The 27,926-nt window shown below is 41.3% G+C and overlaps 1 protein-coding gene across 3 annotated transcripts in view; it reads right to left on the bottom strand.

Annotated features, from left to right (window-relative positions):
* The window catches only part of actn1 (actinin, alpha 1), a 57,643-nt gene that overhangs the window by 5,782 nt on the left and 23,935 nt on the right, over nucleotides 1–27,926 (bottom strand). For all 3 annotated transcript variants that reach the window (XM_083924956.1, XM_083924954.1, XM_083924955.1), the window contains exons 2-17: nucleotides 26,799–26,913; nucleotides 26,225–26,344; nucleotides 21,759–21,845; nucleotides 20,915–21,002; nucleotides 16,344–16,422; nucleotides 14,935–15,016; nucleotides 14,007–14,092; nucleotides 7,843–7,935; nucleotides 6,635–6,865; nucleotides 6,042–6,189; nucleotides 5,687–5,837; nucleotides 4,560–4,668; nucleotides 4,016–4,156; nucleotides 3,326–3,508; nucleotides 1,756–1,890; nucleotides 1,208–1,387 (exon numbers count right to left, since the gene is read on the bottom strand). In XM_083924956.1, coding sequence (XP_083781082.1) covers nucleotides 1,208–1,387; nucleotides 1,756–1,890; nucleotides 3,326–3,508; nucleotides 4,016–4,156; nucleotides 4,560–4,668; nucleotides 5,687–5,837; nucleotides 6,042–6,189; nucleotides 6,635–6,865; nucleotides 7,843–7,935; nucleotides 14,007–14,092; nucleotides 14,935–15,016; nucleotides 16,344–16,422; nucleotides 20,915–21,002; nucleotides 21,759–21,845; nucleotides 26,225–26,344; nucleotides 26,799–26,913 — 2,028 coding nt within the window. The remainder of the gene's footprint in view (nucleotides 1–1,207; nucleotides 1,388–1,755; nucleotides 1,891–3,325; nucleotides 3,509–4,015; nucleotides 4,157–4,559; nucleotides 4,669–5,686; nucleotides 5,838–6,041; nucleotides 6,190–6,634; nucleotides 6,866–7,842; nucleotides 7,936–14,006; nucleotides 14,093–14,934; nucleotides 15,017–16,343; nucleotides 16,423–20,914; nucleotides 21,003–21,758; nucleotides 21,846–26,224; nucleotides 26,345–26,798; nucleotides 26,914–27,926) is intronic.

The following is a 27,926-nucleotide window of genomic DNA, read 5'->3' as shown; positions in this document are numbered from 1 at the left end:
CCAGTGAGCGTTCCAGCCTTCTCTCCTAGCAATTTTGATCTATGATTTCTGTATTTTACCTGCTTTTGGCAACGAAAAGACTATGAACTTTCCCTCTCTGTTCTGAGTCGTACATTTGTGTTCGTTCCTCTGCTGTACCAGTGGATGTGATAGTCACGCAGTGAAGAAAAAGAAATCATGTACAGAAATTAAAATTGTTGATCAAGAGGCATCGATAATGGTTTTATCGTATGTCGTATCGCATGGTAGCCCTCTGAGTCAATTCATGAGGTGCCTGGAGATGCCCACCCCTAGTTAGCATGCTAGCAAGAAAATAAAAATTCCCAAATGTAATATACAAGTAATGAATAAATGGTTAAACCTGCAGCTTCTGCCAGTGATAATAATACACATACAGACCTGACAAAATACACTGAAAACCAAGGTGAAAAGTGACCACATAAGGAGTTCAATGCCTATTTATCTAAAGGGTTGCTTTAGTCTGGGAATAGACAGTATACTGTATTTCTTTACAGAAAGTAGCTTCACACTGGTTAAACCCCAACTGAAAGGGTGCACGTGGCGAGCAAAAAATACCATTTGCATAAGTACATTAGCAAATATGGCATTTACACTTTAAATCTGCTCTTGTCTCTTTAATGAGGGCTTTGCACAGAAGCTCTTTCTGCACACACACACACACACACACACACACACACACACACACACACACACACACACACACACACACACACACACACACACACACACACACACACACACACACACACACACACACACACACACACACACACACACACACACACACACACACACACACACACACACACACACACACACACACAGCTTTGAAAATGGGTCAGTTAATGTGCAGAATTTCAATAAAAAGATTAATATGAATTATTGGCCAGTAAAAATAATTCCTGGCAGCTTTGGCAGGGGTTTATAGTTTTCCAGCACTTGGCTGATGAGCCAAAAAGTTAATTATGTGCACTGGAGACTGGATCTGGATAAAGTGCAACGTCAGGAAAGTTCAGTATTAAATTCTCAAACACTTTTCCTGTGGTTGTCTGAAAATCGTGCCACCCTTTGCTTTGTTCAACCAACACGACATAAAAACAACGCATAAAAAGTAGTTGCAAACAAACGAACACCAAACTCAAAGTCTTTTCTTCATCATGATTTAAAGCTTGGCTCCGAGTTTTACCTCCATGGTGTAGTTGGTGTGCTTGTTGTCGAAGATGAGAGCTTCCTGTATGAGCTGGTGGTCTCCCTCCAGCTGGTCGATCTTTGGCTTGTAGTTGACGATGCTCTTCTCGTACTGGCGTAGATGTGTCAGCTGGTCCTCCAGAGTGCCGTGCATCTCGATTGAGATGCGGCCGATTTCCTGCAGAGATAAATACGGATGATCTAAGATGAGAATGAGTCATTGCAAAGTGGGGGGCATGATAAGAATATAGAAAAATACCTCCCAAATAATCACTATTGTTGCCTCAAGGCATTTATATCTTTACCTCACACAACCCTGTCACACAGACACATTATTATTATTATAATTATATCTAATTTAAGTATTTTACTTGTATGCTATATAACATAATTTTCTGGACATAACAGTGAAAACATCAGATACACATTAAAATCATCTTACACTGGAGTCAGAAGGTTTTACCACTTCTTATTTTAAACTAGTTTATGACTGAACTCCATGCCTCGTAACGTGGTCATTTGACCGTCGGCTCTGCTCACACTGACCTCCATCTTGGTCTGGATCCAGGGCCCTATGACGTTGGCCTGGTTGGCAAACTGTCGGCGCAGGCGCTCGTTGTTCTGCTGTCTGGCGTGTTCCTCAATCAGAGCCTGGTCGCGCTGAGGCACCAGCTGCCTGACCTACAGTGGGCAGGGCAGTCACAGAAAAACCCAAGCGTGTTAATAATACACATGAATGGGATTCCATTCAAGGGGAGACTGGAACGTATCGCAGACGGAGGACACTGTATTTTGTTTCTACTTCTCCAATTTTCCATCATGAGGATGAAATCATATGTCTTAAAAAATATATATTAAAAAAAATTAGTTTTGGTGTTTTAGTGCTTATTTAACACTGCTGGCAGTAACAGGTTTTTATTGTAGTATCCAGGCTCAGTTTATGTAATTGTTAGAGTGTATAGAGAGGCTCGAACTCACACAGACAGACAGGCAGACAGACAGACAGACAGACAGGCAGACAGTCACGGCTTCCCTTTAAAAAATACAATAGCTAGGCCAAAAATATCAAAAGCAAAACATTAAGGCTACAACATCTTTAAGAGGGTCTGGGGTGTTATTAGTTAAATCCTCTTTAGATCTTTAGAGCTTTCTTGCCAAGAGTTAGATGAGAAAATCAATATCACTTATGTTTACGGCCAACTGCTGCATTTGATCTTACTTTGATAAATAAAGATTAAAGTTGTTTTCTTTTAAGTTTTCAGTGCTTGTGCACATACATTTGGGTCCCTGGAGTGCCTACACACACAAACTGTGAAATAAAACAACCCTGTCAGTTTTCTATGAGCTTCCTTGAGATTCAACAAGCCGTTGAGATTTGTCTCCTCTTCCTGTCACACGCAGGCTCATCAAAACATACCAGCCCCCATCTGATTATCTCCACCCAGGGCTTGAACACTTTGCACGGCGCATTTCAGACCGAGAGAGAACACAGGTATATTCTTCAGGCTGTCTTTAAAGAAGGATGACCGGGGCGGCCGATAGCACAGTGGTTAGAGCCGTAGCCCCATGTAAAGAGGCTGAAGGTCCTCAAGGCAGCGGCCGCGGGTTCGACTCCGACCTGCGGCCCTTTGCTGCATGTCTCCCCCCACCCCCTCTCTCTCAACCCATTTCCTGTCTGTCCTATCTAATAAATGGCTTGAAAACTGCCAAAAAAATAATCTTACAAAAAAAAGATCTCCACTTCCTCCCACTGTACAAAAGGGAAAACTAAATATAATTTTGCCACCAGAGTCTGCACAGTAGTGATCGGACGGTGGAGTCAAGTCATCGATGTCCCAACCATTCCTCCGCTCGACCAATCACAAGTCAATCACAGCTGTCAATCAAGATGTTTGATCCCGTTTTTATAGCATTAAATAACTAATTAACACTTGAACAAATATTGGCTTGACAAGAACTACCTAAACCTTAAGGTGACTCCTCAGTTTGGTCTTTGTCCCATCCGCTAACACTAATTTATGAGCTATACTGCAGTACAAGTGTGAACCTGAAAATGAGCACAATATGTCCCCTATAACATTGGGTATTTCCTTGCTTGTGATTGATTTTTTATTACCTTGTCCCATTTTGCGTTTATCTCCTGTGGGTTGATGGTGGTGTAGGGGTTGGTACCGGCCATATTCACATGATAGGTCTGCACAATCTTGGCAATTTCATTGTGGATGCCCAGGATGGCCTGGCGCTCTTTGTCAGCCTCTGGCAGCGTGGCTTTGAACTGCTCGTGGGCTGTGCTTAATCCCTGAGACACAACACACAAACACATAAGATGACAATGGAAACCACAAAAAAACAATAAAAGCTTCTTTTTCTAAAAGAGAAATTTACTTCCTCTGTCTTCAAACTACTTTATGTATCTCTGGATAACAACATACATGAATATAACATGATTAAATACATTCGTTATTATATTATTCTAAATATTATAGCTTTGTTCTGGAAAAGTTGATGCTATTTATACATTGACTTCACAGTGGCTTAGTTGAAATTTGAAACAATAGATTTATATTTACTTCATTATATTCACTTATAGATACAGTATATAATACTGTAAACCAACAGTACTTTCTTTTGGTTTCATACTTGCACTGAGATGAGTAACATCTGTACCTAACAAATACATAAAAGTCACTACTCCGTGTCTCTCCCATGCTTTCCAAATTTACATTTGGTTTAAATGAAAGTTTGACACATTTAATTTGCCTTCTTCTTTCCTTTACTCTTCCCTGCGAGTCCTCTCGGTGCTCACCTGGATTTCTTCGATGGTGTGGACGATAAAGGTGTCCTGCAGGTCCTCCATGGCGCCCTCCATCCAGTTGTTGAACGGCGCCGCTCTTTTGGCAAACTCAAGGTAAAGTTGGTCAATGGTTTCAAGCAGCTTCTCTGTTCTCTGTAGAGCATTAAAACTAAATTATAAACAAGGTTCCCGCACAAATTCACAGGCTTTGTTGGCTGAAATTCATGGACGCTTCATTTTATTCATGATCTTCCAGAGAGCTGGGGCATAAAAATGGATTTAGGGGGTTGAACAGAATTTTCACAAATAAAAAATCTCAAGTCTCCAAACTTAAAAAGGATTTTCAAAGCCAAGAGGTATCCAGGAAATCAAATCTCTTCCCAGCCTCATGCTGTGAAGGAGAACACTTTCATCTCTTAACATGTAATTATTTCTGCTCTAACCAGCACCATGAAGGAAATAGGGAGCTTCAAAACAGAGATAACAAAGTGATTTTAGAAGTAAGAGACTCTTCAGAAACTCGTTACCCCAGAGTCTCTTTCTAAACTGGTCTCACCTGCAAAGCCTCGCTGCGTTTCTGGGTCAGACCTCCCAGTGCGTCCCACTGGTCACAAATCCGCTGGCAGCGAGCGTTTACACTGGGGGAGTCGTAGTAGTCCAGCTCACTGGAGCACAAACAGACGAGGGATCAAGAGATTCATCATCATCACCTTCATCACAGAACTTTACATTTCCATTATTTAAACATGAGATTCTTGCCCCATAAAGGGTTAAGCTATTGTTCTCCTGGTTGCTTTCTGCCATCGTCTTTCTTTGATGCACTTCAATGCCTTTATGATCCTGCTGTGTCATTTTTTGTGTTTTTTTGTGAGTCACTCGTTAGGTTTGCGTTTCACTTTTTCAGTGTTTCATCATTTACATCTGCAAATTAAGTGAACCAGAGCGAGAGTGACTTGAGGTTTAAGATGAAAAATTCAGAAAATCGTAACTGAATGAAAAGCTTTGAGGTCACCACTGACAACAACACAAAGTGAGATAGAAAGAGTTAAGGTTAATCCCATATAATGTTTTTATATTTTAATTGAACTCATCCGCGACTACCGAGCAGCTCCAATAATGACTTTTTTGGTTCTGCATTTTTTGATTCCCTCCCCATTTTATTAAAGATTCGATTTGACAGAAGGGTGGGATTCAGACAAAAGCCGGAATTAGAAAGTCGTCTACTTCAGCACCACGGACAGCGTCAAACGCAGCTAGGCTATTGATATTTCAGAGCCATGGTCGGGGCCATAGATTCTAACTTGCTCACACCTCAGAAATAAAGGATCAATGAAACAGGGAGGCAATGCTAACATATTCAACTGAACAACCCCTCTGCTGCTGGGGGATGGAGGATGGATGGCAGGTTAACAACTTGCATTTTGGTCATTTTGCTAACAAGGGGGATAGCAAGCCCCTTCATCACCACTCAAACTGCCTGATACCTTAATTAATAATAATACACTTTATTTATCTTGCACAGTTCATGCATAACATGCTAAATATAAAATCAGATAATCATAACATTTTTGATAAAACAATAAAAACCAAAGAAAAATTACGTAAAATTGACTTCAAACAACCATCCGTTTTCTTAAGATATTGATCAATAGAAGGTAGCAGCGAGTTCTTCGTAAATCTTACTTTAACTCCTGTGCGATGGCAGCGATCTGCTCAACGCGGTCCTGATGTGCAGCCAGGTCGCTCTCAAAGGCCTCGTGTTTCTTCAGCAGGGCCTTGATCTCTGACAGAGAGGCCGTCTCGAAGTCATGCTTCTGCAGCATTTCTTCCTTACCTGACGGGGGAGACACAGAAAATGCACCGGTCAAGCTTAGACAAAAAGACAAATCTCAAATCTGTCAACAGGGATATCTGTCTGTTTAGAATGCTTGTTAAGTGATACTAAAACAAATGACGATTACATATCGGCTGTAACTTCTTTTTTACTTTGTTGTGTGACCTTTAGCAGCCAGCTTGAGCCGTACGAGACACTCCCTACCTTCAGTCCAAGCTTCATGGATGGCTGCTTTCTGGCGGAATTTCTCCGCCAGGTGGTCGAGTCTCTCCAGCCTGCGAATCTCATTGAGGAGCCACTCTTCATAGCCCTTCTCTGCTCCCTCTAGATTTCCCCATGCATTGTTGATGTCCTGTAAAAGGCAAGGAAAAGAAAAACTGTGGATTTATTCACTTCAAAAACAGAAGGAGAAGGAGAAACAGACATAAGAATGGCATCATGTTTGAATGTGAAAATAGTATGTTTTGTCTGCAATTATCCACTTCATATAAAATAGAAAAGGGACTTGATAGTTAAAGGGTTTTTGGAAGCTACATGTTCTCCAGCTTCAACTATAAAAGGTAACAATACTCTTAAAGCCATATTTGGGCTGTATTGTAAATGGACATCCTAAAGCAAACAAGCAAGCCAGTAAAACTCAGGTTAAAATGGGATCAAATGATTAATGTAAGCTGAGGTAACTCTTTGGCCACTGAAGCCCATCACAGTACTGCACAGTTTTGGATCTCAAAGTTTTTCTGAAAGAATTTTAAATTTGCGCGTGTGAGTTTGTACTTTCACAAGTTTCTGTGACCTACCGAGACCATCTTCCCCTCTGAGGGCATGAAGGCGGGTCTGTTGCTGAGTCTTAGCTTGGTCTGCAAGGTGTTGAAGTTGATCTCCAGCTGGCACTTCTCCTGCACTTTAGGCGGCTTGTGTTGGCGGCGGTAATCTCTGAAGTCCTCAAGCTTCTGCTGCATGGCCTGCATGGTGTTCTCAGGCATGCGGTTCTCCAGCCAAGGGATGGTGCGACGGATCCACTCCAGCAGCTGGGGTGTTGATGGTGGTGGTATGTGGGCAAGTGTGTGTGTGTGTGTGTGTGTGTGTGTGTGTGTGTGTGTGTGTGTGTGTGTGTGTGTGTGTGTGTGTGTGTATTGAAGGATGAGCAGAAGAGAGATGGAGGAGAAACAAGTACCATTCAAGGGAAAGAAAATGGAAATGTAAAGGAGAGCCATGCAAATGAGAGGAAAGGGGAAATAAATGAGGTGTAGCAGGTGTAATTTGTGTGTGAAATGAGAGGGAAAAGAACACAGGTTGAGATAACTGGTTAGCTAAATGTTTTGTTCATTTCTTGCAACCAAATGTAAAAACATTAAAGGACCGTATATGTATTTTTGCATGTTTTATTCCATTTAGTTATATAATGTGTGTTATTTTTAATGTTGAAAATGTCACAAATGTGTTTTGTTCAATCAAGAATTCAACATTTTTATTCACAAAATGTCTATTCTCTTTCATGTCTTTTCCCTTTCTTACATTTTTCAAAATAAAAAACCCTAAACATCCAGAAATATTAAGTTCATAATCACATCACAAACAAAACAAAAGCAGCCAAACCAGCTGGAACCATTAAATAATGATTAATCAAATCATCAAAATAGTCTGAAAATGAACTGAAACCAAAAGCTTCCTGGATGATTAATAACCTTAATCAATCTGAAAATAAACGCTTTAGAAAATGATTTGAGATATAAAAAGTATTGGCAGTTTGTCCTAAATGAGCTAAAACAGGCAAAAACTTTTACTTTACTACTACTACTAAGCTACTTTTTATGCGACAAAGCATCAGTGTTTCCCTGACTGCTTCTTTAACTCAAGTTTGTTTCTAACCCTGCACCTGCACGGAGCACACACCTCCCCCAGGGGGCTGGGCAGCGAGGGAGCGGCTTAAAAAGGAAGAACAGGGAGACAGAAGGGGCAGAGGAGGTGCAGGACAATTAGAGGGAAAAAATGGGGGAGTGCTCACATCACTGGCCAGCTTCTCATAGTCCTCCATCAGCTGCTCATTCTCTTGGTTGACAGCCAGCACCTTGCAGATCCTGTTGGCCGCTGTCTCTGCCTGGAAGACGAGGGCAAGGGGAGAAACAGTGTGAGACCCAGAGCTGAGTGGAAGTTATATATTTGTAGTGGGGGGATGTAGCTAAGTACGTTTACTAAAGTGCTGCACTCAAATGCAATTCTGAGGTACTGTATGTGTACTTTATTTAAGTATTTTTGCTAAATCTAAAGAGAATTTTTACTCCACTACTTTTATATGACAGCTGTATTTACTATTTAGATACTACATATTTACATTGGGACCACTTTCAAAAATATTCAATTCCTAATGCAGTATTTCTACAGTTACATTTATTCCCGCCATAATATAATAACAATAAAAAACGCTGATTACACCATGATCCCTCAGAATTAACAATCTGATTATGTCATATATAATTCTATCTCAGCAACAAGACATCTTTCAGATGATCGCGTTGCTTTAGTTTTGATACTTTATGTAAATTTTGCCGCTGATACTTCTGTACTTTAACTCAAGTAGAACACTGAATGCAGGACCTTTACTTGTAATTGAGTATTTCTAAATTTACGCTCATTCCAGCCGTTAAAACTGCATACATCCATCTACACAAGCAGTGTAGTCCGAGTTTTCCCAAATTTGTCATTTTGAGGATGAAGCAATGAATCAGTGACAATGCTACATTCAGCTACTGTATGATGTGATCTCTGTTATACTGTTGCACTGTAGAAGTCACCAAAATGTCTAAGGATTTATAATCTAACGCGTATGTCCAGACAAGGACATACTGCATCACATTGTACCTGTCGTCAGGTGTTGGGGCACCTTACTCTCTGCACCAGTCTTTTTATAGCACAGCACAGAACGGTGTGTTATTTCAGCCTACATACACAGACCAGGGGAAAGAGGAGAGCGAGGCTCCCGTGAGAATTAAAAAAAACAGCCCAGTGGAGGGGAAAAGAGGGGCTCATCCCATGACACAACACTTCCTTAACATTGGCCTGTCAGTCTTCATCGCTGGACTGCCAATGCATGAACGAAGCAGTTTCCATGACAACATGTAGTCAGTTAACCCCGTCGGGTTCAAGATGAGTAAATGTGGTCAGGAAGGCTCATTGGAAACAGAAGCAGAGAAAAAAAATACAGAGACATTGAAGCAACATGCACAAAATTCGGAAGATATGAAGCAGATTTAAGCTCAGAAATGTTGCATATTCAGCCGGATATAGCACTTCATCAGCAGTATTCTTTTAATTAAGTGGCCTAAGATAATATCCAAATGAAAAGGAATCCATGTGTCATGAATCAACCCAAACAGCACTATTATCGATTCCCCTCTAAAGAAGCTGGCAAGGCAATGAATTGGTTTGAAAAGGCGGCATAACCTCACAGCCGTTTCCTTTTAGAGAGCAGACACACGGTGAGGTAGACTTGAAATCTCACTACCACCACATTTCATAGCCCAGAGACTGGCGTCCCCCCCCCCCACACACACACACAGGCCGGCTCCCAGCCTCTTTTGTCAAAAGATCACAGGGGAAACTTGGCTCGATCAGAGACATGCTCCGGGGGTTCCACCGGGAGCGAGCTGCCTTAAAAGGAGCGCCAGGATGTGCAGGTCGTGCTTCTGTGAGCAAATGTTTGCACGCTGGGCCTGTTTACTGACAGCCCCCACAGCGAGGACCTCTTTCATGAATTACTTTGTCCTGACATCAGAGGTAGAAGAACGATCCTACGGTTTATCTGTGAAGCCAACGTGGACCTACAGTCTGGTCTGATTCTCACATGTATTATCTTTATGTTTTAATCACAGGGCTGAGCAGGGTTTTAATATCTGATGATCTTTCAAAGAGCCAGAAGGCATCAAAGCGTACAGTACTGTGTTTTCAGAGTCATTGAGTTAAATTAAAACAGAAAAGGTTTTGACTCTATATTCCAAACAAAGATTATCTTGAAGCAGTAACAACATTTTAAAAGTTCTATAATCAGTATATTCATTCAGTTTTTGATGAACTTTCAAATTGGCTTTACATTTTATTTCTGCAATTTAAACCTGCAATAACAAACTGTGAAGACAACGTTGACCAGTTATCATATTTTGGAGCAGCTTTAAGGTTATGCTCAATGTAATGCAAGTAAAACATTTGATTAAGTTAAAGTGAAGTTCCTTGTCACTTCCTTCGCTCAGGGTTCAACCTTGCTTCATAGATTAGACCAAGCACAGATACAATAAAACATGAAATAATAATATTCATGAAAGCCTTTTCAATTATATTGTCTGTAAATTTGATCTATGTGTTGTTTAAAATCCTTGTCCACACTGCCGGGTATAACATGGTGGAAAACACCAAATCCCTTTATCCTGTTTGATTTAATTTAAATTGATTTAAAGTTAAATTTCCCCCTCAAAACAGTCAAATGTCAAGTGATCCATCAGCTTTATACCACCGAATATGGGGAATGTGTCTGCAAGTGTAGAGTGTAAACTCATTAAACAGTCCAATATTTAATATCACTTAATTACTGTATTCATATAAATATTAATAAAGATTCTAGTTGGTATCTTTTATTTATTTATACATTATTTTCCACTGCTTTATATATATTTATTTTTTGCATCATAAAAAAAGAGAAGAATTTATGTCATTCTTTTGAAAAATAGGGAAGAGTTTCACAATTTAGAAAACAGGTTAAATATTCATATTATATTACAACTATTTTTTTTAATTTTTGAGATTTTTTAATACCTTGAAATGGACTGTAAGATAATACATAAGAGGCACAAACTGTGGCAAACACCGACCCTTTCTTTGTAAAGGGTAAATGTCCATGTCAGGCCAACAGGGAAAAGTGGGAGTGATGGTGTTTATGGGGAAATGTCTGCCCTAGAGGGAACAATCCCAGGTGTTAGACGGAGGAGGAGAGTCGCTGTTTCTATCAGGGATCCATGCCAGCGCTGTAAAAACTGTTTGCCAGCCTGCGGTGGTTTCCGGACTGCTGCTCCTCAGGAGGTTCAACAGCTCCATTACGAAGTAGATCCTAATAAAGATTTGAAGTAGCAGGAGGCTTTGGGGATATCCTGTGTGTGCGATTAGTCTCTATTATTCTCTGCAGAGATCTCTACGGACTTTGGCATGTGTTCGGCTAAATGTATTCCACTGAGAGTGGCAGAACATGATGCTGGAAGAGGAGAAAGGCTGTGCGCTTTATCAAGGATCAATATGTTGCTGAAAGAGAGCAGATAAGGAGGTGCTGAATAACTGAGGGGTTTGGTTTCCCACCGGGGGCCAAAATGTATGAAGTCATAGCAAGTCACATTAATAGTTCAACAGTTCTGTTTTGAGCTAAGATGTCAGCTATGTTAATGTGTGTGTGTGTGTGTGTGTGTGTGTGTGTGTGTGTGTGTGTGTGTGTGTGTGTGTGTGTGTGTAGGGGGCTGGTTACTGTTTTTAAATGAGCGTGTATCGACCAGAGGTGCAGTCGTTTATTTACATAAGCCAGCAGTTACGGAGCAACATAATCATTCATTTTGGGTTTTGTTTGTGTCCAGCTGATGAATGTTAATCCGATATTCATTCTCCATTTAGCTCTGGTCTGTTCGCTCCAACAAAAGGAGAGAAAAATCTGGCTCTTTAGCTGCTAAATGCTCCACTGTGTGTCACCAGCTGCTCTCTCTAAGGCAGGTAGCGTACAGTGGGTTTATTTATGCTAATGGAGCTGGAAACAACACTATAGGAGTGAACCACAACAGTTCCCATAAACGGTGGGACGGGAAAACCGAAACATTGAGCTTAAAGATGCTACAATGCCAAATGTAGCGCTGGGGATGGGAATCAAGAACCCTTGGAATCGTTTGCCTCCAAGCTTATTAATTCCTTTCGTCAATGCCACCGTGTTTTTTTGCAAAGCACTAACGCCAAACTCATGCGTTGACACTGCTGGTCACTTGCAACAGGAAGACGACAAAGCGGAGAGGACAAAACGGTCCAAGGACTGGTGTTATAATAAACACGAGCGCCTGAAAATCAAACTGAAAAAGAAAGCTGTACAAATATTTTCTCATTTTATCTACACTTTGACCAGATAAAAAACAGCTACATTGATGCTGAAAACCTGTGTAGGCTGACTTTATTTACCACAAAGAAATTGATCAGGAATCAATAAGGGAATCGATCAAGAATCGGACCGATAAGCAGAATCGAAACCGGCTGAGGGGAGCTGCAGAGTCAGGAGATAATTGTGTATCGATTCATTGCGACGAGCGACCCCTCTCACATTACACACAGTCATCTGATCCATTGTTAATACTAAATTATCAATTACAGGAGCTTTATTAACCAAGCCTTCAAAATGTGTCATATGATAAGATTTTTTAATAGCATCAAAAGGATTGCTGATAAATAAGAACAGTTAATTCCAAACAAAATTTGGGTATTTCATTGCCTGATATTGTCTTTTTTTGGTGTTATTCAGTGTTATGAGTCAAATTTAAGCAGCCAAAAAAAACATTTAAAGTTGGCAAAAACAACTGTTAATTCTCTACCAGTCACTTTGGCAGGTTTCCGGTTATTGTTTTTGGAGATTTTCTTTTTTTACCATTTCATTTCTCACCTTCTGCTTGCCTGAGAACGCGTGGTAGTAACACGACACATAAGTCATGATGGCCTTCTCATCTGGCCTCAAGGTGCTAATGATATCTGCCCAGGGAACAGGAGGAAGGGGAGGAGAGAGGACAGAGAAGAGAAAAAATGCACAAGAATAAAAGAGTGCAGAGACAAAAGGAGCCAGCAGGGGGCACGATCACAAGAGGAGGCAACAGCTGGGGCACAAGTCATCTCCAGTCTACCTGTGAGGTTGCTTTCAAGTTGGGTTGTTCATAGGGGAAATCTCAATTTTCCCTAAAAATCTTATGATAAATATAACTGAATTTAAAGTTGGAAGTGAGCGCAATTACGTGGGAAGCTTTGGCTCAGCTCAAGATACAGTTTAGATAAATTAACACAAGTGCCTCGAGCGGTTCATCCACACCATGGTGATGGTGTCAAATATCTGCCAGTAATGTGAAATACGGAGGATGAAGTCAGTCAAGCGGGGAGAGAAAACTACAATATTCTGTGATTATTCATTCTGTAAGGAGGGAGGAACTTTTTGAGCTTATAAACTTTGCATTTCTTTGTATTTTCTCACTAATCTTTAAGTTTTAATTGAAGAAGTCACCTCTCAGATCTGTGATGTAACCCGGAGTCCAGCTGTGGTGTCTGCTCTCAGTGAGGCAGACTTATAAACGCAGACGTTTTATTACTTTTTATCCTGGGTTGCTTAAACACAGCTGTGTCTCTCTGCTGCTGGGCCTCTCAAATGAAGCTGGCTCTTATATAACTTCTGCTTTGTGATGCTCTGCTTCTCGCTGTCTGTCTGAAAGGAGGCCCAGCACAATCTCACACTTCCTGTTGTGCTTCAGGGTAGCTGTCAAACTAGCAGACAATCCATCATTTATCCAACAGAAAAAAGTTTGATACAACACTTTGTTTTCCTGCGGAGAAATAAGGAACCAGACTCCCCACTTAAGCCAGACAGTGTGTATCCATTAAAATTAAACGACAGCTTGCCGCTTGTCTTTGAAGTGCCATTTTCAATTTCATTTATTCCTCCACCCTCCTTTTAAGCCATCACTCTCAAGGCTGAACGTAACCGTCCATTTAAATGGTTACATCTCCCCCACCATGCAAGACTTCATGCTAATTTGTTTCTCTCCATCAGCAACAGCGGCTTTAATCGCAGGCAATCATCATCATTTATCAGACAAACTTCCCCGGAACCTCCCACACCGCTCAGCAAAACCATAATCAGTGGCGAATTTGCCAGCCTGTGGTGCCATAACACAGTAGACTGGAGATACAGTACACTTGTGCTCATTGCCTCTAAGAACAGAGTTGTCATCCCATCATGCATTTGTGTGAACCATGCGGAAAGTGAAGGAGAGTGACCCCTGCAGGGGGCGTTGTGCACTGCAGAGAGAGAAGGTAACTGTTAGGAGAAACACACAGAAGTAGAGACGAGGGAGGAGAGGGGTGAGGAAGAGGAAGAGGAAGGAGACGCTGCATCCAGGATACCTTCTGGGCGCCTGAGAAGGCGTGGTAGAAGCTAGAGACGTAGGTCATGATCGCCTTCTCGTCCGGACGGGCAGTGCCCACAATGTCTGCGAGGAGAGAGGAGGTCAGGGAGGGGGTGGAGGGCGGAGGGTGGAGTTGAGGTTGTTAAACAGAGCACAGATTAATGAAGACACAGGAAGTTGAGCTGGGCTTCAGCTCTTCACATAAACAATATCCAGAGTGGAAAGAAAAACACACTGTGTCACTGTCCAGATGTGCTGAACAGGGAGGATATGATGTACACTTTGTAATCTGTCTTAAACACAGAAACACACACATTGGACGCCTACAAGTACAGTCAGATGTGAGCAGAAACTATTCTTGAAACTATTCAGAATGAGGTCTTAAGGCTTTAATCTTTTTGTAGAGAGAGAGAACTGCATATTTTGTATTTAACAGAAAAAAGGCTGTGTGTGTCCATCTGTGTGTGCACAGCTGCATGTGTGAGTGTGAGTATATTCTCTCAGAGAAATTGGTTCCTCGAGGTCAACGAGCAGGCTACAAAAAACAAGTGGCGGAAAAATTAATCTGATATCTTGCATGCTGCAGTTCAGAACATTAACCAGATTTTGGTCATTTTTTATTCTCCTCTTGCCTCTTTCTGAAAGCACATTAACTCTGGAGACAACTGGTGCCATTCAGCAAGTAAACGTGATGTAATGTAGTCAGGAATGTGAGGAAAAAATTGGAGTTCTGCCCATTTTCACACCTTTGCAGACGAGGCTAATCGCTGTCAGATTCTACGTTTTCGGGAAGTTGTAAAAACCTGAATGGTGCACATCCCGTCTAGTCTTTCAGATTTCTGGGGGAGAATATTTTGGTCTTTGAACACAAGAAGAAGTCTGTTCTCCTCATCATCCTTTTACTGTTTGCCTCCACGTCTGCTCACCTTCTGCGTCCAACATCTTGGGGATGTCCAGGTACTTCTCCGCCACGTCGAAGGCTGTGTTCAGGTTGGTCATGGGGTCGTCCTGTCAACAGCACACCATCAACACCATTATAGCACATGTGAAGACATAGTATAATATTTCTGAGTTTCACTTATCATTTAGAGAGTGGAAACTCTTAACTTTTTAGTTAAGTACTGTTTTTCTCCTTAATAATGATCTATGTTACAACCAAATACATTGGGTTTTACCACTTGTGTAAAAATAACCTGAGTGTAGTGGAAACAATTAACAATTCATTGATAAGTAGATAGGAAATTAGTCTGCAGCTATTTTTACAACTGGTTTATCATTTAAAGGCACATACTATGCAGGATTTGTAGGTTGCTGTTTATAAACACGAGAGCTCATAAGTTACTTGGAATTAAGTGCGAAAAAAATAATTAAAAAATGACTAAGAGAGAGAGAGAGAGAGAGAGAGAGAGAGAGAGAGAGCAGCAGTGGCTGAGCGAGCTAGAGAGTGAATAAAGAGAGGGAGTGCCGTTAGTGAGGGCAAGACCCAAACGTTTTTTTCTGATTGTTTCACAGCGATCACGTTCTAGCATAATGAAACAACCAAACAACTCTGTGGGAAGGTTTTTGCGTGAATGTACAGTAGCTGCTTCATCCTGTCCGTGGTGGCCTCTCTGCTCTGCATGTGCATCTTATTTTTTTTTTTTTTTTTTTTAGGAAAATCCTGCATAGTAAGTTTTTTTTTTTCTAGGAAAAATGCCGAACATTCAGTTTCCACTTCTCGGATGTGAGGATTTGATGCTTTTCTCTATTTAATGTGAACGAAAACTAAATATCTTTGGGTTTTGGATTGCCGGTCGGACAAAAGAAGCAACGTGAGGATGTCAGATAGGACTTTTTTTTCTTCTGATTTCATAGACCAACAATTAATCGTTTAATTGAGAAAATAATAGGTGAAAATAAAAAACGATTGTTAAATGCTCCATTTTGAACTAGCACTCAACTAAAGGGCAACTTAAAACAAAGATACCAAATAATTTTAGGGGTTAAATATAAAATCTAAATGAAAGCACTAGTGCTCTTTTACACAAATGCATTATGGATTTACAGTGTGATGTTTGTCGACCAGGTGCTGTACACGGGGTTATTTAGTGGCACAGAGTTCACAGTCAGAGTATAACTTTCTTATACATCTGTGAACTCGACTGTGACTCAGTAGGAAACTTCCACCTGACTGACGCAAAGACACAAGAACGTACCACTACTGTTTGACCTGGTTTCATCATGAGAGCTTAACTCGTCTTCATTCACTCTGTACTTGTGTTGGTTTTAGAAGCATTTGCTATGTGAACATTAGTACTGGCTTCTTCTTGTTTCATGTTAGACAACGTTTGCTCACCTTGCGCAGTTTTCCATAGTCAATGAGCTCTGGACGGTGTCGGTGAATGAGTGCACAGAAACCCAGACCGTCTTTCCAGCTGGAACAGAAAGAGAGAAAAATAGTTGTGATGAAGGTGAAAGTGAGGTGAAACATAACGAGCGGAGGAAAAGAAAGGGATTTTGACTTTAATCTTTGATCAAGACCATTCCCCTCCGTCTGACTATCAAACTTGTTTCAAGTATCACGTCCACATCTTTGCAGCAGTGTTCCTGTAACACAGCAGAAACCTGACCACTGTCAGCCTCAAAGGGAAGGTAGATTATCTAATGTACCTACCACATGGTCCAAGCCTCCAATTAAAGTTGAACCACAGCTTTTGAAGTTTGAGAAATTACATGTTTGTAATGTTTTGTCGTTAAGTTATTTTAGGAGAGACATCTTCGGTAACCCAGAGATTTATGTATTTTATTTTAAGGAAATATGCAGTTATAAGACTTAATATAAGATTTATTATTGCGGTCTAATGTTCAAGAAGATAAAGAGTGTGGTGGAACAAACACAATCTACAAAAAATGATGTCGAAGGAAACAGTGTTGAGCCTCTCTGAAGAAGAAAAAGTGGGGACCCATCTCATTATTGTCAAGGACCAGGACAAAATTGTTAATAGCGGTCATTTGGCATATGAGAGCCAGATATTGGAACAAGTTCAGACAACTAAATCCCTGCTTGGTTACTTTTGTACACTAAACAGACGTGGTACTTCGGTGCTGGTTTACTTTATATTTTCAGAATAATTTTCTTGGCGAGTGGTCTCACAGAGGACTTACAGATGTTGTTTTACAGAACGCTTCAGCACTGCAGCTTCAAACGCAGCATGTCCCATTTTCATCAAGCCATAAAAGTTTATTTATTTATGTCCTGCTTTTATAACACTGTTACTATGTGAATGCTACCATTAGCTGTATTAGCTGTAAGTTAAAACTTCTGCTTTTACTGTTGAATGTCTGTGTGAATCTGACAAGACTAGAGAGGCGCTTGTACTTGACAAGTCCATTTACCATTTAAACATTTAAACGTTTACCCAGCCAGCCTCCAGAGTCCATAGTCTTTGTAATTGATCCTCAAGTGTGAGTAGAGCAGCTCATTGTCCGGATAATTCCCAGTGAGCGAGTGGGCGTGATGACAAAAATGTCTAACTGGACGGACGACGAGATCCTGGAACTTCAGTCAGTAAGGGCCAACACGGAAATCATCAGACAAATTCAAAGAAACAAATCAGCTATATAACTGCGGCGTAACTGCGTCATGTCCTGCGTCCTGCACGCTTTACCCAGGTGCTACCCCTCGCCTAAACCAACCAGAGTATCTCAGTGAGACTTCAGACAATGACTGGACCTGATTCTTTGGACATGATCAAAAGCTCAGAAAACAGATCAATTGTCACCTTATAAAGTTGAAATGACATAGCCAACAGGTAATATTTACACATTCAGCAGAAACAGAGCAACATTAGCATCCATTTGTACTCATGTTTCTGTGTTAAGATTTCCATCTGCATAACTGTAGGTTAAAAAATCACTTCTAAAACAGATACAGTTGCTTAAATGTGCAAAGCTGCTAAATTTAAAACCCGGCACAAAGTTCAAGAACGTGGAATTGAATAAAATGTTGTTCTGAAATCAATGACCGTGCTTTTAATTAGCTGAAAGACATATTTTTAGTTCGTCCTCCTGTGTTCATTGATTTAGTGGCCTTGATGCTGAGGCCAGTTAGTCTAAATGCAGTATGATGTGATGCTGCAGTGCAATCTCAATTTGGACGAGGTCTGGAGGATAAAGTGCTTTCCGCTCACACGCTAAGAAATTAGTGGGATGGGTTATTTCTTATTTGCCATAAAATGTGCCTGTAATGTGAGAGAGCCGCTTGACAAGAAAAAAAAAGTGCTCCTCCTCGTCTGATGCACAGCTATCAGCACTCATAGTGAGACAACATCAAAGGCCTGGCCTCTGCTCTGACAGTCCCCCCTCTCCTGCTCCGGGATCATCAGTCCTCTCCCTTTACCTTCTGCTGAAATGACCTCCCCTCCACCTTTCTTCTCGCCTCGGCTTTCATGCACATCTGAGGATCCCACTGGTCTTTTTTTCAATAATTCAACACACATCCTTTGACGTGGACCGAGGCCCTAAATAAACCCACCTACAGACACACAGGGATGAAAGCAGGATGCTAGGAGAGGATGCTAACACATACACTCACTTTCTCTTCACTCTATGCAATTGGGTTTACTGTTCACATGCAACAAAACTACTGATATATGAGAACACGTCTGCTGGTCTGTTCTCTGTTAAATCAGGTCTCCTCTGCTCAGCATCAGCACTGTTTTTCATGTAATCTGGTGTGCTTGAAATTGAATTTAACATAAAATTTTAAATGAACCGGACAAGCAGGTGACCACATTTTAATTTAAAGCAGTGTCCGTATAAGAGAAAGTTGGAGGATGGGAGGAGTAATACTACAATGTTGTGTGAGCCTTGAAGGGTCTTTATCCAAACTCTGCAGGATTACTGTTTAAGTTTGGTTTATTTGACCGGATGAAACAAGCCGTTTAAACTCCGGTGACCCCAAATAACTGCACAAGAAGCCTGCAAATGCAGTACAACCAAAAACAGAACCCCAAATACAGGTTTTACATGTAAGAAGAAACCGATTTTGATGTGTTTTTAAAAGGATCCAAGGTCCAGATGCAGACCGAACTGCAAAAAGTGAAGCGGCGGGGTATGACTAGCCTCGTGAGACCATCGTGATTTCGCGAGCTCCACTGTATTTTACTCGCAGATCAGTCTGGTAACTTTTAGCAGAGAACATTTGTAGAAGTTAGCCAAGCAACCGAACCAATCAGCTTTGGTTATGAGGCGGGTCGAAGTGTGACAAAAAGAGAAGCGACTGTTCAGTGTAAACAACATGGAGGCTTCCACAGATGAGATGAGCCGCTCACTAACTCTTTTTTTCTCCTTTTTCTAGATCCTTCTATTGAAATATATATATATATATATTTATCCATAAATTCGTGTTAGACAAACGGCAAATACACTTTACCGACATGTTTATTTTCCCCCGACGCTGTTAGTACGTCATACGCTTTGTTGATCCGATTGGTTGATTTGGCCTGTATGTTGGTGATAGACAGATGGTTTATCCAATCAGCAACCAGTATTTTTGCTCCTTCCCAAAAGGTCTCCAACTGAGAGTTCCCAGATGGATGTGCTGAGCAAATGAGAATTATTCAAATCAATCCATCTGGCAGAGTCAGGTTAGCGGCGGGATATGACCCCCTCACTTTTCAAAATCCTGTTATTTTCCCTCTCATTTAGAAAGTTTAGTTTGATTTTTTTTTTTTTAATAAAGATTTTTGGCAAAAACTGCAGTTACGCGACTAGTTTTTACCATGTGGTTATTTTATAAAGACTATTTATTGAATTACTAGAAAACATGTTATATCATGATATACAACGTTATGGAGATATGAAATGAACATTCTGGCCATATCACCCCGCCCTATTCATCTGTTTAAATTAGATTAGAAGGCATAAAGTACTGCATAATTAAGGGCGTGGCCGCTTTGAGTGCCGTACTGCTGCTCATGGAGGAATTGTTGGGTCTCTGTTTATCATAAGTGTGGTCTACTCTTTATGTATAGTGTCTTGAGATAACTTTTGTTATGACTTGGCACTGTAAATAAAATTGAATGGAATTGAGTAACAGATGGGTCAGCAACCAGGGTTCATTCAACGGCTCTTCAGAAACCTGTGGGTGACGTCACAGGGACTACGACCATGTTTCAAACCGTCTTTGGGTACAACACAGATCCCCAGCCAGGAGTCAAATCGTGGCTGTGGTTGTTATGGCTAGCAGGATGCCCCAACTTTTTTCCTTAGACTCTTCCAACTGCCAACATCCAGGGAAGAAACTCTTTTCCCATTTACAGTATGCCCGTTTATTTAGATGGCATTGTTCCAGACCTTCTAACCTTATGCAAACTTCATATGTGACCCTTTAGTGGAGAAGTTTGAGTGCCCCTAACTGAGAACAAGAACAACCTGGGGACAAACCACAGCCTGGACTGATGCTCATGTTCACATCTTTCCTTATAAGAGAGAGAGAGAGAGAGAGAGAGAGAGAGTGAGAGTGAGAGTGAGAGTGAGAGTGAGAGTGAGAGTGAGAGTGAGAGAGAGAGAGAGAGAGAGAGAGAGAGAGAGAGAGAGAGAGAGAGTATACTGCTGCAAAGACTGTGTGGGCTGAGTCCGAACTCTGCTTAAGTTACAGTACAGCTGGATTTGTATCGACGCCCGACTTTTGTTTAGCACTGTCTCGGATACAGTTTGGCAGCATAGAATCTTTTAGAGCTAAATAAATAAATAAATAAATCCCAAAGTGAAGATGTTTCTAAATAAAACTGTTCTTAGGTAAGATGATAGCATGTCTGCTCTTTCCCCCTTCTTTGAATTTTTACGTCTTCTTACTAACTGCAACTGTACCTTGGCGTGTAAGTTAAACCCTTTTTTGTCTGACTTGACTGTGTTTTTCCTCACCTGATGTGAAAGTTCTGGATGTTGACGTTCTTGTAGGGAGCAGTCTTCCTCTGGCACCACAACAGGAGGCCCTCTTTGGCAGATGTCTCTGCGGTCGGGGGAGAGGGGGATCATTGTGAAGTTGGAGAAACTCTCAGGCTTTTACTTTGACCAACTCTCCACTAATCCCTGTTTAGAGGTGGATTAAGTGGAGGTGAAGTGAATGGGGAAGCATGGGTGATTGCTCGGGTGTTTCATGCTCTCTTCAGTCTCTTGTTTGCAGCGGATACAGAGAGGAGTTATTGTTCCAAAACAGTCACATTAAATACTTAAAAACACACTGCGCTGGAATCTAAAGCTGAACAAATCAAGGCTGATCACTCCTGACATTTAAATTGGATTACACTGTAAGTGCATTATATATGTTAACCGAGGAGAGGACCATAACGTAAACACGTCCACCTCCATAGGAAAAGAAAAGTCTCTGAAACAGTCATATTCGAATTTACATGCATTAGCCCGAGTGTATATGTGGTACTGTGCCAGTTTTTTAAGCTTGGTGAGATGTGTGACAAAGGTCTTGATTCTGAGACACTGTGTCCATGAAAAGTGTTTTCAGTTGCAAATGAAGACAATGAGCAGTTCTTTTCAACAAAGTGAATGAACACACACACACACACACACACACACACACACACACACACACACACACACACACACACACACACACACACACACACACACACACACACACACACACACACACACACACACACACACACACACACACACACACACACACACACACACACACACACACACACACACACACACACACACACACACACACACACACAAACAGTACCTTCCACAGAAATGTCTTGGATGGCGAAGCGGAGGATTATGGTCCAGATCATTCCCAGGGTCATCTTAGCGTTGCCATCTACGATCTCTGAAGAAGGGCAAAGCAATAACATTAACATTTTAGGTTTTACTCATTTAACAGCCACTTATAAATTATATTTCTCACATCTGGCACACATGCAAAAGCAAAAGCACTGAGATTGTGAGTTCCAGATAAAATAGCTGTCTAGATGTCTAAAACTGGGCTGAAATGGTTAAAAAGTGAACGGTAGCTGCGATCCCATTTGACCAAATGGAAATGCCTGAATTATTGATCAATCTTCATACATTTTGTACAGACATTCAAGGTCCATAGGGAATTAATCTACTAACTTTGGTGACGCCCTGATTGTTAATTTAGCATGACCCATCCATCATCTGTAACTGCTTATCCTATTCAGGGTTGTGGGAGGCAGATCCCCAGGCGCGGTACACCCTGGACAGGTCGCCAGCCTATCACAGTGTCATTCACACTAAGGGGCAATTTTAGAGTCAACAAATAACCTGCATAACACCTGCATGTTGAAGCTGGAGGAACTGGCACAACAGAGAAAACCCAGGCCAACATGGGGAGAACATGCAAACTCCACACAGAAGAGCATACAACAATCTCTTTCTTTAGATTAGTTTGGAAGGAAAACTCTCTAAAGGAAACAGGAAGAAACTTCATGTTGTGTGTACGCCATTCATGTAAAAAGCATTTTAATAACTATACTGCAGTTTGTCGAAAAGGCTCTGCATCACACTGAAACATAGTCAATTAAATGCTGTTGAAACAAAAGTTATTTGTAACCCAAATGTCTAAAACACAAGTTTCACCTTAACTTTAATCCACAGAGATTTACATGTAAATTTGAATAGTTAAATTTCAACTATTACAATCAATAACAAAGAGTGTAGCACAGTGTATAATGCTGATACATACATATGGGTACTTCAAAACTGAACGACGTCTTTATCAGCACGTTTTAATGCCTTTGAGATGAGGAAACTTAATTAGTCCTTCAGAGGGGGGACTAACAGAGTGAGTACTAAGCTCTTATGAATGAAACGTGTGATAATTCAGTTCAATAATTAGAGACTGGACTTGTTAAGCTGTCACTCAGCCTGCAGTTGGAGGCTGTGAATGTACTGTCCGGTTCTGTCTGTGTTGTCGATAATGAAAACCCCCCTCAACGCGTCACCCTGTTTGCCCGCCTTCAATAATCGTTTGTTTCTCGCTCTAATCCAATAAGTCACGGGACACGAGCTCCACCGCAGCTCGACTGTGACGGACAGACTTGGACTGCGAGATGTCAGTCAGGTCTCTGTACGTGTAACGCGGTGTGAACGACGGCTCGGATCGAATTAGGGAGGCAGAAAAAGTTGCCCTGGGTTGTTCGAGCTGACGCATGCAGATACATGTTGAGATTAGTGCTAATGAACATGACCGATCAACGTAGGGGAGGAACACAAATCCTGTTAATTCGCTTTGAAACTGCACCCCCCTCTTCATCATCCCACCCACAACAAACCCCCTCTGATGAGTCGCACAGATCTGACCCTTCATCTAGACTGTCCCATCCCACCGCCGGGCTGCAGGGCCGCTCCACCAGGAGGGGATTCCAGGAGGCTAATCTGTCTGGAATGCTGGTCTGGCTTAGAAGCTTTTATACCGGCCAATGCGTACTGCAACCAAATCGCCATCTTAACAAGTCTTTTTTTTTTTTGCCAAAAAGTCTTGTTTTCTTAAAACTAGGGCTGCAATCAAAGATTAAATTCTTTGTCGATGAATCTGTCCATCAAAAAAATGGCAAAAAACATTCAGTTTATTTATTGTCGTTAAAATATTCACATTTGAGAAACTGGGATCTGAAATTTAGACTTTTTTTTTAAATGACTCAAACTGATTCATCAGTTATCAAAATAGTTGCCGAATAATTTAACAGTTGACAATTAATGGATTCATCTTTGCAGCTCTTCTTAAAACAAGTGAGGAGTGCACTTGTCTATAGGTCTTCCTCTTGATTGTTCCATTGTTTGTTTGTTTGATTTTTTGTTTAAAAAATAAATAAATAAATAAATCTAAAAAAGAGTGAGGAGGTCATCCTAATTAGTTTTTATGAATGGTTCATTAACAGAAAAGTGAATGACATTGGAAACTAGTTGATTATAATTAGTAGATAATTACTGCACAGGATGATTTCTTTTACCTCATTTAAAGAAAATACAATTTTATAATGGTTTATAACTTAAACTTAAGAGACAAAAATTACTTGATTAGACAGAGATTTTTGCAGCGTGGGCGGTCAAACCCATGTAGTGTAGCTCGGAGCAGGCAGAGGGAGAATCATGAGGTAAAATATGTGAAGTCATTACTTCATTGATCCACGTTTCATGGAGGTGTAACAGGATTATGCACAAGTCAGCAGTTTTTCCAGTTACAGCTCTGGGTTTATTGTTAAAAAAATTTCCTTGCAAGGATTTATTTCAACACTGAAACAGTGAAAGACAGAAGAAGAGGAGAAGTGCTGAACACCAGGGTTAAAGGTTAACTTAATCAGGTCAGATTCCATGCGTGTTCAACCTGGACCTATTAAGTAATATTCTTTAAAGGGTCAGTTCACCCAAAGATAACACAATTGCCTCATTTACCTTTAGTGGTGTGTCATGCAGAAAGTGTGTGTTTTTTGCGCTGAAGTTTTAAGATATCTGCCCATGTAATCTCTGTACAGCAGGCATAAACATTCATTCATCTTCAACCGCTTATCCCGGGGTCGCGGGGGTGCTGGAGCCGATCCCAGCTGACATCGGGCGTGAGGCGGGGTACACCCTGGACAGGACGGCAGTCCATCACAGGGCACATAGAGACGTACAGAGACAGACAACCATTCACACCTACGGGCAATTTTAAAGTCATCAATTAACCTAACACATGCATGTCATTGGACTGTGGGAGGAAACCAGAGAACCCGGAGGAAACCCACGCAGACACAGGGAGAACATGCAAACTCTGCACAGAAGGGCCCAGGCCAGGATGCAAACCTGTAACCTTCTTGCTGTGAGGCGACAGTGCTAACCACTACACCACCGTGTAGCCCTAGGCGTAAACAGAGAACATTAATATTTTTGCTGTAAGCAGTTTTCATGGGGACTATTTCCTTAACAGAAAGTAGTTCCAGCAGAAATTGTCGACAGTTTGTGGACTGATCCAGAGTAACCGGGACGTTGTTTCTAGAAAGGCAAGTTCTTGTTGAGTTATTCAAATATGTCATGTTTCTGCGCAAATATTTGTTCAGACATCTAAAAACGCCGGTGTTTTTGAGCCCCTAAAACAGAGATATTTGAAAACACTGCTGACCCTGTTTTACTTTGAAAACTCTGGGTTTCTGTTTTAGTCTGGGTCATAGGCTGTATTTAAAGATCTTAACTTTGCAACTTTGCAACCAGAGTCCCCACAGTAGTGATCGAGCTGTATCGACATCCTGCGAGTCAATCACAGCTGTCAGTTATGATGTTTCAGCCCGTTATTATAGTATCAAATAACTGATTAATAAGAACTGCCTAAAATAAAAGAAACGCGACATGGGCTTTATGATCTACTCTGCAGCCAGCCGCCAGGGGGTGATCCAGATGTTTTAGCTTCACTTCAGGGAGCCGTCAAGCCGTCCATCTTTAATACAGTCTATGGTCTGGATGAACAGAAACAGACACCCAGTTTTGCTTCCTGATTTGGTCAAGATGTGTCCTTCTATGATTTGTCATGCCCCTATCACATGACCCTTTTTCCAGTGTACGTGAATAGCGTACATATAGAGATTATTTCTGAAATTATGCTAGAATACTTGTGAGGACGGGGATGGTTTGGAGATGGCGTGCAAGTTCTGTCAACTCAAGAAAATGCCAGAGGGGTGTGTGTGGTTGTAAAAGAGGGAAATAGATAGATAGAGAGAGAGAGTGAGAGAAGGAGTGTTTACTCTGCTAAAGAGTTGTTTACTCTCCGATGGGAGGAGGACGGACATCCCCAAGTTATTTGTGCTGAACAATGAGCAGCCTCAGCCCCTGAGGGGATTGCTGATCCTCAGATCTACGCACAGAAAATGCACCGCAAAGCAAAACCTCCACCGGAACACTCTGGAATAAGGATCTCATTAAACTGCACAGCAGCCAGCGACACTGCCATGGTAACGACAGAGAGAGAGAGAGAGAGAGAGAGAGAGAGAGAGAGAGAGAGAGAGAGAGAGAGAGAGAGAGGGAGAGACAGAGAGGGGGGCTACATGATACATTACGATTTACAGAATAACAGGCAGCGTAGTAGCTATTGATTTGTCTGACGGCCTAATTAAATCAATAGGAGACAATCTGAGATGTAAACACACTGGAAACTCCCTCAACCTTCATCTTGTGGCGGAGGTGTCGTCTATAAAACAGAGATGTGACAACACTCACCCTCTGCGCCGATAGACACCAGTTTCACTCCTTTGCTGGCGATGAAGTCAAGTGCTTTGTTAACGTTGGAGATCTTGTGGACTCTCATCTTGCCTCTCTCTGGTTTGGCCAAGCGTTCACCTAGACAAGAAAACACAAGAAAAGCAGACACACAGAGGAGGATGAGTATGTCTGGCACAATAAAAAGTGTTGAGAAAGTGCCAAAAGTTGCAGGTTTCGCTGAAGCACAGCTTTCCTCAAAACTAATATAAGCGTTTCAATATTACATTACATTTCTTGTTTTAGTTAGACATTCTGTGAAATGTGAGTTTTCACCGTCTTGCTGAGAATTAGACAATAAGATTGATATGATAATATTTGTGCCCAGTCTACATATTCACTTAGAAATACACTATAATAAGATATTCTTATTCACTATGACTTGAAAAGAAACAGATGTGAGAGTTGCAATGATCCTTTCTTCTGAGCATCTTCCCCCAAATATCAAAGACTGATCCTGAGATCCAGACTCAGCGTCTGAAAGTGCTGTCCATGATTTCATTCTGTTAATTTTGTTTAGTAGAACGCTGTTTACCCGAGATGACCTCCAGCAGCAGCATCAGTTTCAGTCCATCCCGGAAGTCCTCCTCGATGTTCTCGATCTGCGTTCCTGCTTTCCTCAGGTGAGAGTTACACCAAGCTGTAAAAGTCTACAGAGATGAAGGAGAGAGGGAGAATCATTAGTCACTGCACTTACGGACATAAAACCATGCACTGTGTGTGTGTGTGTGTGTGTGTGTGTGTGTGTGTGTGTGTGTGTGTGTGTGTGTGTGTGTGTGTGTGTGTGTGTGTGTGTGTGTGTGTGTGTGTGTGTGTGTGCAGCACCCAGAGGATCACACATGAGCCACCCAGGTGCCTGCTGGGTAAGCAACTTTGATTGTGATGCCACCGGCGTCTCTTTGTGTTTGTTCATACTGAAGAGTTATTAAGTTCACACTCTTTTATAATCTGTTGACAATGGCACCTGTCCAGCACATTAACCCAGCAAGGTTAACATCATCGCAGGCATAATTATATTTGTGTCTGTAAACATTGAAGCTGCAGGCCGCTGTTTGAAGAAGTGAGATTTGTTTTTTTTTTTGTTTTTTTTTACGAACTGGAAGATGCTGGTTCATTTCATATGAAATCCTATAAAATACAATTCCAGTGAAATGTAGTAAGTCCCTTCAATTTATGCATTGAAAATCGCTGCCTTTCAGTAAATTAAAACGATTTATTAATTACTTGTACTGGATTGTGATTTCAGTGTGGCACGGTGAGGTGGTGGTTAGCACTGTCGCTTCACAGCAAGTTCAAATCCGGCTGGGGCCCTTCTGCGTGGAGTTTGCACAGAGAGTTTGTTTGTCCCCGTGTCTGAGTGGGTTCTCCCGCTTCCTCCCAGAGTCCAGAGAAAGTGTTAATCAGTGACTCTAAATTGCCTGTAAATGTGAGTTTAAGTGGTTGTCTCTCTCAGTTTGTCTCTATGTGCCCTGCGATAGACTGGTGTCCTGTCCAGGGTGGACCCCGTCTGATGTCAGCTGGGATCAGCTCCAGTGAAATGCTAATGCAACATGCTCATGTTGTCAATGCCATAAATATAAAGTAGACTGAGGCAGGTTTTTTAAACCAAATATTGGACTACTTAAAACTGTTAAAGGTAAATTCTAAGGAATCACATTTATTC

The sequence above is a fragment of the Echiichthys vipera genome, assembly GCF_963691815.1.
Source record: "Echiichthys vipera genome assembly, chromosome: 12".
In the NCBI taxonomy this organism is placed as follows: domain Eukaryota; kingdom Metazoa; phylum Chordata; class Actinopteri; order Perciformes; family Trachinidae; genus Echiichthys; species Echiichthys vipera.
Note: the sequence above shows the minus strand (reverse complement) of the source record. Positions and strands in the feature narration are given on the sequence as shown.